A 15,845-nucleotide genomic window follows, 5' to 3' on the forward strand; every position below is an offset into this window, starting at 1 on the left:
ACCATCGGCCTCCGCCCCGTGCAGCCTGGCCACGGCTTCTGTGTGTCTGTCCGTGTGGTGGTCTCTGCATGGCTGGCGTCGTTCACTCAGCACCGTGTTTCTGGGCTCATGTCTATTGTGTGCGTGTGTGTCTCTCTCCTTTTCATGACCACGTCGCGCTCCATGTAGGGGTGGCCCATAGTCCCCCTGCTGCAGACGGTCACCTGGCTGCTTCTGGCCCTGGCCTTCCGAGTCACACTGCTGCGAAAGAGCACAGACATGGCCATAATGTCACTTTCATTGTTCATGTGTGGTTTCTTTTATAATTGCAAACATTCTTGTGAGAAAGCATCCTCAAGCTAACCAGAGGGCTGGCTGTGGCTGCAGGTCAGGGCCCAGGACCCCAGGAGGTGGGGTTTGCCGGCCAGCCAGGGGCCTACAGCTTGAGGGTACCACGGTTCCCTGCACGAGGTGCCCTGGGCACAGGTGGGGCTGCCACGTGGGGCTCAGCTCCCCTGATCCCTCTAGCACACACAGGCGGGTTTTCGTCACGCCGACCCCATGAGTGAGGAAGCTGAAGCCAGCAGAGTGGGGGGACCTGCCCTAGCTGCCTGGTGCCCCCTGGGTGCCGGAAGGAGGGGAGGGCTGGGAGAACACAGCCCCTGCCTGGCTGGAGCCGCACCTCCTGGGCCAGCCCCTGGTGCCCATGACAGCTGGGGGGCTCCCTGCCTGGCCCCTCGTGGGCTGGCCCGGTCCTGGTATCCAGAGAGAAGTGGGTGCTCATGCCCAGCCTGACCCTGGCCCCCATCCCTGTAGAGGACACCTGTTTCCCAACCGGGGAGGGTCTGAGACCTGGGTGGCCAATTGGGCTCCTCAGGACCCAAGACCAGGGTTATCAGTCAAGGAGTTGAGGAGCCAGCGAGGAGGCACAGGGGAGCCTAGCTCCCTACCTCGGGTGTTAAAACTACCCCAGGTGTGACTTCACACAGCCTGACAGCAGTTAAAGATATGACTTACCGATTGACCTTGAAACAGAGATTACCCTAAATTGCTGGGGTGGGCCCCTAGGAGGAGGGAAGGAGCCAGGGTCCTGACAGTACCTCATGAGCCAGAAGTGGGTTCTACCCCAGAGCGTGGCTGCCAGCACCTCGATTTTGGTGTAAGCCCCGAGGGGGAGCCCTGCAGCCATGGCGACCGGGCCACCACAGGGCCATGTTTGGGCTTGTGGGGAATGTGGCACTGCCCTGGCACATGGCTGCAGACACGAAGGAGCTTTGAGAATGGGTCGTGGCTGGGGCATTATGACGGGGGCCTGGCCAGCCCTAGAGGCCTGCGAGTGGATGGCAGCAAAGGTCAGCCACGGGGTCCGGGACATGCAGCCGAACCACATGGCACAGAACACACAGACTCTGAAGTGTCGTGGGAGAGATGCCCAGGCCTCCCTGGAGGCCCAGGAGGCGGCCCTCGTGGGTGGTCCTTGTCTGGCCGCCCCGCCCTGGATGTGTGAGCCCCTGGCCGCGTCCTGGTCCTGGACTCCTGTCGGCCGTGCGGTTTCCAAAATCCCTTAACATATTTCTATTCAGCCCTTTGATCTAAGCCTCTAACAAATTCTGTGTTTCCACTGGGGTCTGCAGGGGAGGAGGCTGCATGCTTGTTCGCTGGCCAGTGGGGTACGTGTGTCCATTTAGGGCACCTTCTTTGTGGCCTCATGGGGGCAGGGCCCTCAGGCTTGTTCTGCAGCAGGACTTCCTGCATCCCCCTGGCTGTTTGGTGTCCTCCTCTATGGACGCCCCCCTGAGTCATATGTTTCCATGTCAAACCTCTGATTAGATGAACTATGTGTTTTGTCCAAAAGCAGGTTGTTGGGGACACCTGGGGGCTCTGTGGGTCAGGCATCCGACTCTCAGGCATCCTGATTTTGGCCCAGGTCATCATCTCAGGGTCATGGGATCCAGGCTGGGTGCTGAGCATGGGAACCTGCTCTGGGTTCTCTGCCCCTCTGCCCCGTCCCCTCTATGTGCGCACAGCTGTCTGGAAGTGAGCAGGTTGTACAGAAGAAGGCCCCATTTATACCTCCCGTCTTGTGCACTGTTAACACACTGGCAGACATGTTCTGGAGCAGAAAGGACAGTCTGCAGCCAAGGGCCCAGGACATCAGGGGTCAGCTCCCTGGCACTGTATCAGGTGCTTGCCAGTCTCTCTGCCCCACGCTCAGGGCACATCCTGGGGCCTCCTGCCGTCTCTAGTCACGTGGAGAGGACAGGGCTCTCATCAGGTGATGGGAGATTCCAGTCTGGTGGGACGCGGAAACACAGACCAGCTGATGTGTCACAAAAGCAAGGGGTTTACATCAGGCCAGGGACGGCCCTGCACACCTCAGCCCCCAGCAGAACCAGAATCCCAGGAGAAAGTCCACAGGCTGGTCACCACTCAGGGCCCATACTGTTCCCGCCGACTGCAGATGTGCCCAGCCCGCTCCCCCTTGCGCCTCCGATGGGCGCTACTGCCCTGGGCAACACTCACTGGCACACTCGATGATCCCCAAGTGGCTCCAGAGGACAGCGTTCAGGATGCATCCTCTGAATGGGGCCTGGGGCTCTAGGCCTGGCCCTCCGGTCTGCACCATGAGGCATGGGACAGTCATCACCACAGTCCCTGCGGCAACGGGGCAAGTTACTCAACACATTGCCTGCCCGGGATGCCCGTAGTTGAGAACCGGTGGGAAGAGGAATGCGGGGTGAGCATACATCACTGCCCCAGGACATTCTTAGCAAAGGCACAAGGACGTGGGAGCAGCTGGCTGCTCTGGCTGAGCCAGGCAAAGTGGCAAAGGAAGGAACGGGTGTGGGCACTGCACTTCCCGCTCTGGGCCGCAGAGGGACAGAGAGCTTCTGCTCGCCCCGACGCCACCTCGGAGCAGAGAGAACAGGCAGCCAGCCCCAGGCTTTCCTGCGGCGGCGTCACCACCTGTGTCAGCCCAACCATGTCGCCAGGCCTGTTGCTGTGAAATCCTATTTCACGTAACTTAAGTTGCTCTTCCCTGGCGATCAACAGAGTGGAGCCGCTTTTCCTGTTCATGAGCTGTTGGCACCTTGTTCTGGGCCAGGCCTTGTGAGGAGGCGGGCGGCGCAAGGCCCTTACCCAGGCCTGCGTGCGAGGACTCACAGGCCTCAGGGGGGGCGTTGTGCTTCTGTCCGGGCATCAGCAGTCCTGGCGCTGGCCCAGCAGAGGTGCCCATGTGCCCAGCCTCAGGGCCAACCTCAGGCACCTGGCAGCCACGGCTTTTCCCAAGAGACAGAGACACAGCGCCCACGGCCATGTGTCCTTGCAGCCCAAGCAGGGGGCTCCTGGGGCCCTGAGTCCGGGCCTGAGCGTGACTCTGTGCCGATCCTGCTGCTGAGTGGGGGGACCCGGGTGCTAGCAGACTTCAGCTCACGTACCCCCCAGTGCCTTGGGGAGTTTGGCTATTCATTGTGGCATCTAAAGGGTGGGGGGAGTGCAGGTGGGTACAAAGGTCCACTGGGACCTGCACCAACCATGCATCGTGGGAGGTGGCGACACATCTGTAATTCTGGGGCCTCCATCCACCTCGGACATGGGGTGCGACCTCGCCACGAGCCCCTGTACCATGTCATCAACTCACCCGGGACCCAGCCTCGGCGTGGGTCACTCCCTGGACACCTTGTCCCACTGTCCTCAGTCCTGCAGAACTGGCGTGGGCTCCTCAGGGCTCCCCTGACTGCCGTGCCACCTTGAGTGGCGCTACTTCCCTTCCTTCCTTTCCAAACCTTCTGCTTTTTGCCCTTCCTGTCACGTCCAGTCCAAGTTGGAGACGTCACTTGGGAGCGGCAGGGGCACGGGTCTCATCCCATCCCTGGGGCCCAGAAGCCCTGGCACAGTGCACATCTGCCGCTGCTGGGATGCCCATGGGGCTTGGCCCCTCGTGTGTGTCCACTTTGGCATTTCTAGCCTGGACCCCCTGCGCTTCTGGGTCAAACCGCCTGGCCCAACACGTGGCCCGCTTCCTGCACCGCTGGCTCTGGCTGGACAGTCCTATTTGGGAACCAGGGCAGCTCAGCAGGAGCGCATCCCCCACCCCCATCACCTCCTTTCCTGGCCTCCGGCCTCCGGGTAAACAAGCAGAGGAGCCATCCCTCTCTCTGCAACTTTGAAGAACATCTGAATTATCTTCCCCTCCAGTGCTGGCTGCCTTCCTGCAGGGCTTCCTGGCCTGATGTGTGACAGGAGGGAGTTTCTTGGGCTGATTCTCTTCCATCTAATGATTATAGGATCATTTAGCTGTCTGCATCTTCTTGAGCCACTTTTGGTAATTTCTGTCTTTCTCTGGAATGTGTCCATCCTGCCCACCATTCCAGATACATGCGGCTATTGGTATTCTCTCTCTGTGAGTCCTGCCCGGTGTGTGGCTCTGTTCACACTCCACTCTCACTGGTGCATACTTGTGCTCCATCTTTTCTCTTGATCTTGCAGAGATTTGTCAATTTAATAAGTCCTTTCAAATTGGGAGCATTTGGTTTGTTGATCCTATTGCATTTTTGTTTTCTATCTCATTAATTTCTACTCTTATCTTTATCATTTCCTTCCTTTTGCTTTTTTTGGGGTTATTTCCAAGCAGAGTGCTTAGCTCCTTAATTTTTAGCCTTTTAAATTTTATGATGTAAACATTGAAGACCATAAATTTTTCCTTGAAGTGCTATTTTTCACTGCATTCCATCAGTTTTGGTATGTAGTACTTTTACTATTTTATAGGTCTAATAACTTTTGAGTGCCCATTGTAATTACTTATTTGATTTAAGAGTTCCTTAGAAGGCTGTTTTTCAATTTCAGAAAGCTTAAAGTCTTGGAGCTTTTTAGCTGCCTTTTTAAAATGGATTTCTAACCTAACTGTATAGTAGTCAAGCAGCATAGTCTATAATCTGCCAATTTAGAGATCTCTGAAGACTTGCTTTGTGGCCAAGTAGATGACCCCCCTTTTTAAATATTCCATGAGGATTATAAAAGGATACATATTCTCCTCCAATTATGCTTATTTCCATCTCTCTCTCACACACATGCACACACACTCAGTAGATCAAGCTTAATTAATGTGCTGCTCAAATAATCTTTATCTTGTTTGTTTGTTTGTTTGTTTGTGGTTTTTTTTTTGCTTAATTCTCCGAACTGTAGTCCCCTAGGATGGTGAGTTCATCAAATTCTTCTTATATTAGTGTCAGAATTTGCTTTATATGTTTTGTTTTTGTTTTTGTTTTTTTAATTTTATGATAGTCACAGAGAGAGAGAGAGAGAGAGAGAGAAAGGCAGAGACACAGGCAGAGGGAGAAGCAGGCTCCATGCACCGGGAGCCCGACGTGGGATTCGATCCCGGGCCTTCAGGATCGCGCCCTGGGCCAAAGGCAGGCGCCAAACCGCTGCGCCACCCAGGGATCCCGCTTTATATGTTTTGAAATTGTGTTATTTGGTGCATATGCATATATTTTGAGAATTCTTATTTCTTCCTGTTGAGTGAAATCTTTTACAATTATGAGGTAAGCCTCTTTGGCTCTGATAATGCTTTTTGCCATAAAGTCTATTTTAACTAATATTGACATCATTTCTCCAGCATTCTCTACTTAGTATTTATATATCATTCCTCACCTTTTTACTTTCAACCTTCTTTTACCCTTATATATTATATATTTCTTATAAATTATTTCTAGCTGAATGTAAAAAAAAGTCTAGTTTGACAATCTTTGCTTTTCAGATCATGAGTTTAGTCTGTTTACACTTAATGTAACTGCTGATATACTTTGGGTTCAGCTCTCCTATTTTGACTTGTGCTTTCTGTTGATCCCACTTTTTCTGTTATTTTTTCCCCTTTATTAACATTCTTGTAGCTTTTTTTTTATCTTTGTTCTATTTTTCTATTAACTTGAAAGTTAAAAATTCTGCTTCCATTCTTTTAGAAATTACCCTAGAAATTTTAACATTTATATTTGAGTTAACATTGTCTGAAGTTAAATACGAGGATCTTAGAACAAGTCAACTTTCTTTTTTCTTTAAGATTTTATTTATTTATTTATTCATGATAGACATAGAGAGAAAGAGAGGCAGAGACACAGGCAGAGGGAGAAGCAGGCTCCATACCGGGAGCCTGATGTGGGACTTGATCCCAGGACTCCAGGATCGCACCCTGGGCCAAAGGCAGACGCTAAACTGCTGAGCCACTCAGGGATCCCCACAAGTCAACTTTCTTACTCCTTTCCCAACTATTAGTATTTTGACACAGTGTGATTTTTCTGAATTCTGCAAATTAGACATTATCACATTTGTTTTATGTATTTGATGGTTTTAAGAGTTTATGATGTGTGGATGTGCATATGCACAGAGCTTGCTCCAAGAAAAAGTAAGTTCTTTCTTGCTAAAAGAACGTCTATTGCTACATCCTTTCTTTTTTTTTTTTTTTTAAGATTTTATTTATTTATTAATGAGAGACACAGAGAGAAACAGAGAGGCAGAGACACAGGCAGAGGGAGAAGCAGGCTCCATGCAGGGAACCCGATGTGGGACTCGATCCTAGGTCCCCAGGATCACGCCCTGGGCTGAAGGTGGTGCTAAACCTGTGAGCCACCCAAGGATCCCTGCTACATCCTTTCATTGGGGGCTATTTTTCCCTGAAAAATCTCTATGCCTTCTCTCTTGTAAAAATGAATGTTACTGGGTTGATAATTGTAGTTTGACAAAAATTTGAAAATAATACATTGTTTTTTAGTGTCTGTCATTGCTTTGAGACGTTTCCCATCAGTCCTTTGTCATTTCCGTGTGGATAGTCTGTATTTTCTCTTGACTGTCCACTCATTTGGTTCTTTCCTCACGTTTACTTCAGTTGTTCATTTATTTTATTTTATTCATCACATAGATGTGTATTTGTTTTCACTACAAAATAACCACTTGGGGGATCCCTGGGTGGCGCAGTGGTTTGGCGCCTGCCTTTGGCCCAGGGCGTGATCCTGGAGACCCGGGATTGAATCCCACATCGGGCTCCTGGTGCATGGAGCCTGCTTCTCCCTCTGCCTATGTCTCTGCCTCTCTCTCTCACTGTGTGCCTATCATAAATAAATAAATAAATAAAAACAAAACAAAACAAAATAACCACTTGCTTTATTGCTTTTTTCTTATTTTTTATAATAAAATACACAAAGCCTTGATCATTTTAACTATAAGTGTACAATTTAGTAACATTAAGAGCAATCACAGGGACGCCTGGGTGGCTCAGTGGTTGTGCGTCTGCCTTTGGCTCAGGGCGTGATTCTGGAGACCCGGGATTGAGTCCCACATCAGGCCCCTTGCATGGAGCCTGCTTCTCCCTCTGCCTGTGTCTCTGCCTCTCTCTCTATGTCTCTCATGAATAAATAAATAAAATCTTTTATTTTTTTTTTAATTTTTATTTATTTATCATAGTCACAGAGAGAGAGAGAGGCAGAGACACAGGCAGAGAGAGAAGCAGGCTCCATGCACTGGGAGCCCGATGTGGGATTCGATCCCGGGTCTCCAGAATCGCGCCCTGGGCCAAAGGCGGGCGCCAAACCGCTGCGCCACCCAGGGATCCCCAAATAAAATCTTTTAAAAAAAGTTTTTAGAAAAGGGCAATCACAGTGTTGTGTACCCATCACCACTATCTAGTTCCAAAACTTTTTCATCATCCCAAACAAAGGCTTCATCCCCATTAAACCATCATTCTCCAGCCCCCATCCCCAGCCCCTGGCACGCACCATTCTACTTTGTCTTTATGAATTTGACTTCTCTGGATATCTCATATATGCAGAATCACATACTATTTGTCTTTTTGTGTCCAGATTATTGCACTCAGCACGATGTCTTCAGAGTTCATCCACACTGTAGCAGGTGTCAGAATTTCCTTCTTTTTTATTTTATTTTATTTTTTTTTAATTTTTTACTTATTTATGATAGTCACACAGAGAGAGAGAGAGAGAGGCAGAGACATAGGCAGAGGGAGAAGCAGGCTCCATGCACCAGGAGCCTGATGTGGGATTTGATCCCGGGTCTCCAGAATCGCGCCCTGGGCCAAAGGCAGGCGCCAAACTGCTGCGCCACCCAGGGATCCCTCCTTCTTTTTTAAAGCTGTATAAATTCATGTGTTTACCCATTCATTCATCTGTTAATAGACACTTGGAACGCTTGGGTTCTTTCCACATTTTGGCTAGTGTGAATAATGCTACTGTGCTCCTTGTGTACAGGTATCTGTTCACATTTTTGCTTTCAGTTCTGGATGGATATATATATATATAACTTTTTGAGAAACTGCCATACTGTTTTCCACAGTGAATATAGCACTTTATTACACCTAGCAATGCATGAAGGCTTTAATTTCTCTACATCCTTACCAACACTTATTTTGCTTTAAAAAAAAAAAAAAAAAGCCATCTTCAGATGCCTGGGTGGCTCAGTGGCTAAGCGTCTGCCTTTGGCCCAGGGTGTGATTCCCGGGGTCCCAGGATTGAGTCCCCACATCAGGCTCCCCACAGGAAGCCTGCTTCTTCCTCTGCCTGTGTCTCTGCTTCTCTCTGCGTATCTCTCATGAATAAATAAATAAAATCTTTAAAAAAAAAAGTCTTAACAGGTGTGAAGTTGCATCTCTTGTGGTTTTGATTTGCATTTCTCTAATGATTAGTGACGTTGAGCACCTTTTCATGTACTTCTTGGCCATCCGTACATCTTCTTTGGAGAAGCATCTAGTTAAGCCCCTTACCCATATTTTTTTTTTCCCTTACCCATATTTAATTGCTTTTTTGTTGTTGTGTTGTAGGAATTTTTTCTATATTCTGGGTATTAATCCCTGAACGGACACAGGATTTGCAAATATTCTCACTCACTCTGTGGGCTGTCTTCTTACTGTTTTGATGGTGCCTTCTGATGTGCAAGAGTTTTTAATTCTCATGAAGCCCAATTTTTCTATTTTTATTTTTGTTGTCTGTGCTTTAGGTGCCATGTCCAAGAAATCACTGCCAGATCCAAGGCCATGACATTTCCCCTGCCATGTTTTCTTTTAAAATTTTTATAGTTTTAGCTCTTAGAATTTTGAGTGGCCTCTTGAATTCTTCAAAGATAACTAATGATTGTTTAGAAGTGTGCCAGATACAGCCCTGTTTGGCATTTCTGTGCACAACCGCTGTCGCTTTATTTGTAGGTTTACCCCTCCAGTCTGTGAGTCCTTTTGCTGTGACACTTGTGGACTTTGATAATTTCTTTGTTTTCTGACACACTGAGACATTCCTGCTTCATTCAACTTTCTGCCTTAGCCCTGGAATCAGCTATTTCTCAAAAAAAGCGCCAGTCCCCTTTCCACCTATTTGGAAACCAGTGTGGCCACAGGTTGCTCCCGGCTATAGGGTTAGGTCTTATTTCTGGGCTTTTGTGGTAGCCAGAGTGATGAAATACTTGTCAATGTATACGTATAAGAAATTCATAGTGAAGCTTTCTATTGAGGACAGAAGCCATGGGGTAATTTCCTTAGCTTTAATTCAGACCTCACCTCTCTCCACTGAACCCAACCCAACCCAAGCATAAGCTGTTTTTGTCACAGTTCACACACGAACGTTTCCAAGTACAATGCCAGTGTTACCACCACCAGTAGGATCGCTATAGGACTTGATGTTTGGTCTGTAGCGTAGTATCTGGAGATATGCGGTCGATTTACTGTGCTTTCACGTCCCTCATAATGCTTCTTTCTGTGCCGTTCATTTGTTTCACCTTCTTTGGATTTTTAGAGGTTGCTTTTAAATTAAATTTTTGTTTGAAATTATGTAAAATGTTTGTATGATTCTAAGACCAAATCTATAGAACAAAGCTGTGGCCCAGGATGGGCTGCAGGATCCTGATGGCTGCTCGGGCCCCAGGCCGAGGCAGCTCTGGGAGACAGGGAGGGGCCTAAGGAAGATGGGGGCTAGGGTGCCCCTCACCTGCCCCACCTGCCCATCTGCCTCCTACACAGGTTGCCAGGCAGGAGGGAAGAATCATCTTGACATCTGGGCTGCCGTACCACAAGGTGAGGGCCCCAAAGACAGCTCACACCTGAGCCTCATCTTTCCCAGGGAGCCTCAGCCTGGCCCTCAGACCACCCCTCCTTGGGGTCTTACCATGGGGCTGATGGGAGTGGGGGCTGAGCTGGCAAGGGGGTGCTGGAGAGGCTTTGGGTTCTGTGGCTGCAGCTCAGCAACCATGCTTCTGTGTAGCTCCGGGCCCAGGTCGGGGCTGGGCGCTGCCTCTCAGTGGACTGTTCCCTCAAGGCCCGGCAGCAGGCGAAGGCCGTGCTCAAGCATTTCAACGTGTGTGTCACCCACGCAGACATCTTCAGCCGTTGCCAGGTGGGTCCTTGTGTGCCCCAGGCCTGCCTTGGGCCGGGCTGTGAGCCCCAGGGCTGTCAGCCAGTCATTCTGTGATAGGTGAAACCTGGCATGTCCCTAGCTGATGGCGGGACAGCAAAGGCCACGTGCTCTTGCAAGCATTCACTGCCACTGCCCTCTCTGTGGCATTTCCTCCTCTTCCACCCACTCCCACTGGGGCCAGGAGGTGGCAGGGTACTGGGACTGGCAAGGCCAGGGAGCAGCTCACATGGGACGTCCGCTCCATCTGGCCATTTCCTCCTCAGTCCAGGGCTGGCCTCCCACAGGGCTTCTAGGGGAGGGAGAGGGAGCCCACAGAAGCTGCATCTGGCTGGGGGGGGGGTGCGCATTTTCGGAGGGCAGTGCCCATACCACAGATAGCCACTGGGTCTGTCCTGACATCGAGAAAGGTCTGGGTGAAGCAATGGCCAGGTCAGGGGGGCTGATTCCAGGGTGAAGGTCTGAGAGGAGTCTGGGGCCTGGGTACTGTCTGCTGATTGGGCTGGGAGGGGCGCCTGGGGGCACTGTCTGAGCTCTAGCCTGTGTGGCTGGGGGGGTGCAGGCTGGGGCGGGCTGGGTTCCGGTGGGGCCTCCTCTGCAGGGGGCAGTGGGCAGAGGGCCATCCTAGCACCCCCGGGGTTCCTTGTACAGAGTGCTGGCTATTTGGGGATATTTTGGGGTTGGAGCCATGCTGAAGCTCCACCGGGAGCACCTCCTCAAGCCCAACTGTTTGGTGGAAGCTTGGCTTCACCTCCACGGTGCCAGGAGGGGTGGTGTACTGCCAGGCAGGGGGACCGGGCAGATTCGCTGCTACTGCTGGGCGGGTGCACAAGAGGGCCGAGCCAGAGAGAGGGCCAGAGGGCTGAGAAGGCTTCATCCAGATCCTGGGGCCCAGGGCGGGGCCTCAGGTACCCATCTGTGCAAACCCCCCCAGCGCTGACAGGGTGGCGGGGAGGGGCCTTTGCCTCCAGTGAGCTCTTCTGCCTCCCTTTGTGCTCCAGTGACAAGTGTTGTAAAGACCCCAGGACATCCGGGATGCCTGGGAGGCATTTTAATGAGCTTTTCAGAGCCTCTGCTGCTAAGTTTTCTTGAGAAAACAGGAAGTTGGGTAGCTGGGAGGAAACCCCCCACTGGCGCCCCGGGAAGCCTCGTGCAGGGGAGCAGCCTGACCTCCTTCAGGCCCGCGAGGGAAGAACGTCCACGGCCTCCCTGCCCCGTCCATCCTGTGTGTGCTCCGTCCGTCCTGGCCCAGCAGTTGCAGCCCACAGGCCCAAGGTCCCCCTGCCCTGCCAGGTGGCAGGATGCAGGCCGTTTGAGATCACCTGGAGGGTGCCACATAAAGCCAGCTGAAATGCTGGGAGGCAGAGTGGCACCCGCCCTGAAAGGGGGTCCGGCCAGTGCCCAGGCCGGAGAGGTGGCCACTCTGCCTCCCCAGGAAAGAAGACAGCCCGTGGGGGCCGGTGGGGGTGCTCTGGGGCTGCTGGTATCTATTCTGATTTCAGTAGGAGGGGTAGAGAGAGACCCTTGGGTAGAGAGGTGGGAGACCTGGGAGCCACTGCTGGCCCTGCAGGGTGACAGGTGGCTTGCACTTGATATAAGCAAGAGAAGATGCAGAATATAATTTAAGGATGTGGTTGGGTTCCCGGGTTTTAGGCTTTGCCCCTGGCCAGTGGATATGAGCTCCGTGGGGTCTGATTCGTGCACCAGGCCCTCCAGACTGGGGAGGGACACAGAGGACAGGAACATGGACAAGGGGACGCCTTGGCCCCCAACCCACTGCTCATCTGGGGGCTCTGCCCGCAGTGCCCGTATTGGCAGGACACACGCATTCAGCACAAGGCCAGCTGCTGAGGGCAGAGGTAGGGCCCTCAATTTGGGACCACGTGGCTGCAGAGAGCGGCCACCCTAGGACCAGAGGACGCCCAGAGCTGGAGTGGGTGGGGTGGGGACCCAGCAGGGACTTGTGTATATGGCTGTTGGCCAGGGTTGGCCACAGCATGGGCAGCAGGTGGGAACACAGGGATGAGGCTGTGTATTGGCCCCTGATGGGCCTTTGTCAACACAGGGCCCCGGGAGCCCTCCAGCCGGTGGCCTCCACTGAGCTCAGCTCCAAAAAAATGTGTCCTGGGTGTGCCCCAGGGCGGGACCCTCGCTGGGTGGCTGGTAGCTGTTCAGGAGGGTCCATGAAGGAGCCTGAGGAGCCTGAAAAACCAGCGTTACGGGCCGGTGCCAGGGGACAGGATTCCTGCATTGGACCAGCGTGCTCACCAGGGGAGGGGGTAGGAGGGCTGAGCTTATCATGCGGCAGTGAACACTAGTGCTGAGGCCTCAGGCCAAGTCCCCACCGAGGTTCTCAGGCTAAATCCCCGGTTACTGCACGTGAGCACCAGGTCAGGTGGGCCTCCAGCCACATTCCCACTGTGTGCTCTTGGAGCCCGCCAGCCACAGTGTCCCCCTGAACCCCAGGAACTCAAGCCTGAGCAACAGCCAGGAACGGCTGAGCACCTCGTCCTGAACACCAGCCCCCCTATGCCCAGCCTGGTGCCAGGGGGAGGTGCCGTCCTCAGGGCCGGGCAGGGTGGACAGCAGCACACACTGGACACTCCAGGGTGGTAGCCGGGGCGGGGGCAGCACAACATGGTGACTGGGCCGGCTCCGCGAGCTCCCTGTGACTGCTGGCTCACGGCCCCTCTGGACCTCAAGAGGTGCTGCCCGGTGATCAGCAGAGAGTGTCATTGTCAGGACTGACCTAGGTTTGGCCCTGGGGGGCGTGAACTCCCCGGCTGGTGGCTCAGAGCCTCCACTGCCCCTGGCCCGGGCGGGAGCTGGCTGTCTCCCTGGAGACCTCCCACTGCCAGGCCGACTTTCCATTTTCCTTCCCTGCCTCATGCTATTTTAGTGCCATTCCCAGAGGGAAAGCCCACTGGACACATAGAGCATTCCCAGAGTGAGCCTGGCTGCTCCCCAGACTGGTGCATTGGGGTCCAAGGCAGGAAGAGGGGGAAAAGGGAGAAGGGTGGGCCAGGTGCCTGGCCAGAAGTCCGTGGCCACAGCTCACCCGAGTGCCCTGCACCTGACGCCATGTGGCCTGTGCCCCAGGCACCAGGGTCTGCTTTCTGGAGCATCTGCATGTGAGGACAGAGCATCACACGAGGGCCAGACCCTGGGGTGGAGGCCGGTGGCCCCCGGGCCCTCTTCGGGGATTTGGTGGGTAAGGGCTAGGGGGTCTCACATGGTGGGCAGAATCATGATCCCTGAAACTGGCGACCTGGGCCTGGGATTGTCCATCAGGAACATCCGCTGAAAGGATATTCCCAGTGCCGTCCACCATGGGAAAATATTTTATCAAAGAAATTTCAGTTAAAAAAAAAAAAGCACAAGCACGAACCCCTGACATGGCTAGGCATAATGTCTATTTTTACTGTCCCTCTGGTCCCCTTCTGCTGTGGTGGGGAGCAGGCTGTGGCCCCCGTGTACAAGTGGGGGAGCGTCCTGGGAGTCAGTGATGCGGGCCCCAGAAGTGGGCACCCAGGAGGGAGGCCTCTGTGGGACAGTGACTCTGCCTTGGGGTCTCAGGCAGCACTGGCTGCAGGATCCCCCAGAGGGAGGGGGTGTGGGGCCACAGAGAAGCCTGCAGTGAGGGTGGGGGTGCTGGTCCTTGGGCTGCAGGAGGCCACGGGGCTGGGCAAGGGCCCTGGGACAGAGGTGGACACCAGCCCAGGCTGACCTCTACAGGGGAGGAATGCCAGCAGGGGGCTCCCAGGGCCTGGGGAGGTGAGCGAGACTCCCGGGGTAGCCACCCCCGGCACCCACGCCTAGAACCCAGGGCTGACCAGGGCACCAACTGCAGACCAGGGACCCATAGGAAGAGAGGCAGTGGCCGCTGACCCCGCCCCTCCCCAGCTTTTGTGCTCCATGGCCCCCAGCCCTGTTCCCACACTCGGCGCCCCCAGGGTCACGCAGGCACAAAGGCCACAGGAGGGGTGGCCGCCTCCCTGCGCTGGCAGACTCCGGCCTGCGGTCTGAGGCTGCAGGAGGAGGCCGGTGGGAGTAGCTGGCGGGTTGGGATGCTGTCCTGAGGCCTCAAGGTTTTGGCAGCAATGGAGGCCGGCGCCCCCAGACCCGGGACGCGAGCCAGGGCAATGGCTGACAGCAGGGTGGGCCACCCCCAGGTTCTCCATGCAGCCTGTGGGGCCACCCCCTGCCCTCCTCCCTCCCAGGAAGCCCGCCCTGGGTTTCAGCCAGAGCCCGGCTTCTGTTCCCAGCAGAGGGCCCCTGGGGCTTGAGGACAAGGACCCCACTAGCCTGGCAGCACCCCGGCCTCCAGTGCCCCTGACTTGACCCCAGCCACTTCAGGAGGGATCCTGGCACTCCCGGGCCAGGTGATAGTCACACCTGCCTCCTTGACACTGATGCAGGGCTGCCCGGCCCGGCAGTCAGCTGGCACTGCCCGCTTCCCAGAGACCTTCACCCTCCCAGGGCCCCACAAATGGACCTATGCATGTCCACAGCAGGCCCGCTGCCCCCGGCCCACTCCTCCCTGGGCTGAGAGGAGGTCTGAAGCCCCATCCTATGCCTGAGGCCTTGAGACCTGCCCAGGCTTCTCTGGGCCAGTGCCTGGGGAGGTCAGCATGTGAGTCCCCAGTGCAGCTCATGCTGGGCACTGCCTCCCCTCGTGTCTGTGGTGCCTCGGGATCCAGTGGTCAGTGATCATGTGCTTCTGATGGGCCTCCACGTCAGCGATCTGGGGTCCCCTCTGGACAGGGCTCCTCTGACTACCCCCTGAATGTTGATGGCAGAGTATTCACATGTCCATTCTGGAGGGTTTGACACACTTAAAGTTGAAATTCAGAGGGCACGGAGGCACCCACAGTGGGATGAGCACCAGCCAACAAGGCGCTTCCTGCTGCCCTGACGGCCGTGTGTGGGGACAGAGCACCAGTGCACATGCACAGGGGTCCGTCCATGGTTGGGGCGTAGATGTCCACAGGTGTACGGACACTCAGCAAGCACAGTGTTAGCGGCCTGGACAGTCACAACCATGGCCCCAAGTCAGGCGGTGTGCCCTGGGCCTGGGAAGCTGCTGCAGGCTAAGGACAGGCCACTGGGTTTGAGGGAAGGATAGCAGGCAGGGAGGTCCCCAAGCAAGCGCTGGCCCCCCAGGCAGGACCACCTGGGCCAGAGTGTCATCCATACTGGCCAGCTGACAGCCAGATGTGGAAGAGGCCGGGCCAGGCCACACTGGTCGTGTGGGCTCTCGGTGTCATCGTCTGGGGCGGCTGTCCTTGACCCCTCGGACAGTAAGACAACGCCTGGCACCACAGACACAAGGTCTGGGGGTATGGCCGTGTCTCTGGGGCCCGAGGCCCTTGTACCTCTGCTCCGTGCCTCTGCCGGCTGCTGGCATGGTACCACTTCCCGAAGCCCGGGGCCATGGAGCCATCCAGAGCCACCAGCTGGACATGG

At 54.4% G+C, this 15,845-nt stretch overlaps 1 protein-coding gene across 21 annotated transcripts in view; it reads left to right on the top strand.

Annotated features, from left to right (window-relative positions):
- EXD3 (exonuclease 3'-5' domain containing 3) overlaps window positions 1-15,845 on the top strand; it is an 81,110-nt gene that overhangs the window by 52,213 nt on the left and 13,052 nt on the right. For all 21 annotated transcript variants that reach the window (XM_049114914.1, XM_049114916.1, XM_049114917.1 and 18 more), the window contains 2 exons: window positions 9,989-10,042; window positions 10,230-10,361. In XM_049114914.1, the coding sequence (XP_048970871.1) occupies window positions 9,989-10,042; window positions 10,230-10,361 (186 nt within the window). The remainder of the gene's footprint in view (window positions 1-9,988; window positions 10,043-10,229; window positions 10,362-15,845) is intronic.

This window comes from Canis lupus, chromosome 9, assembly GCF_003254725.2.
Source record: "Canis lupus dingo isolate Sandy chromosome 9, ASM325472v2, whole genome shotgun sequence".
NCBI classification, from domain to species: domain Eukaryota; kingdom Metazoa; phylum Chordata; class Mammalia; order Carnivora; family Canidae; genus Canis; species Canis lupus.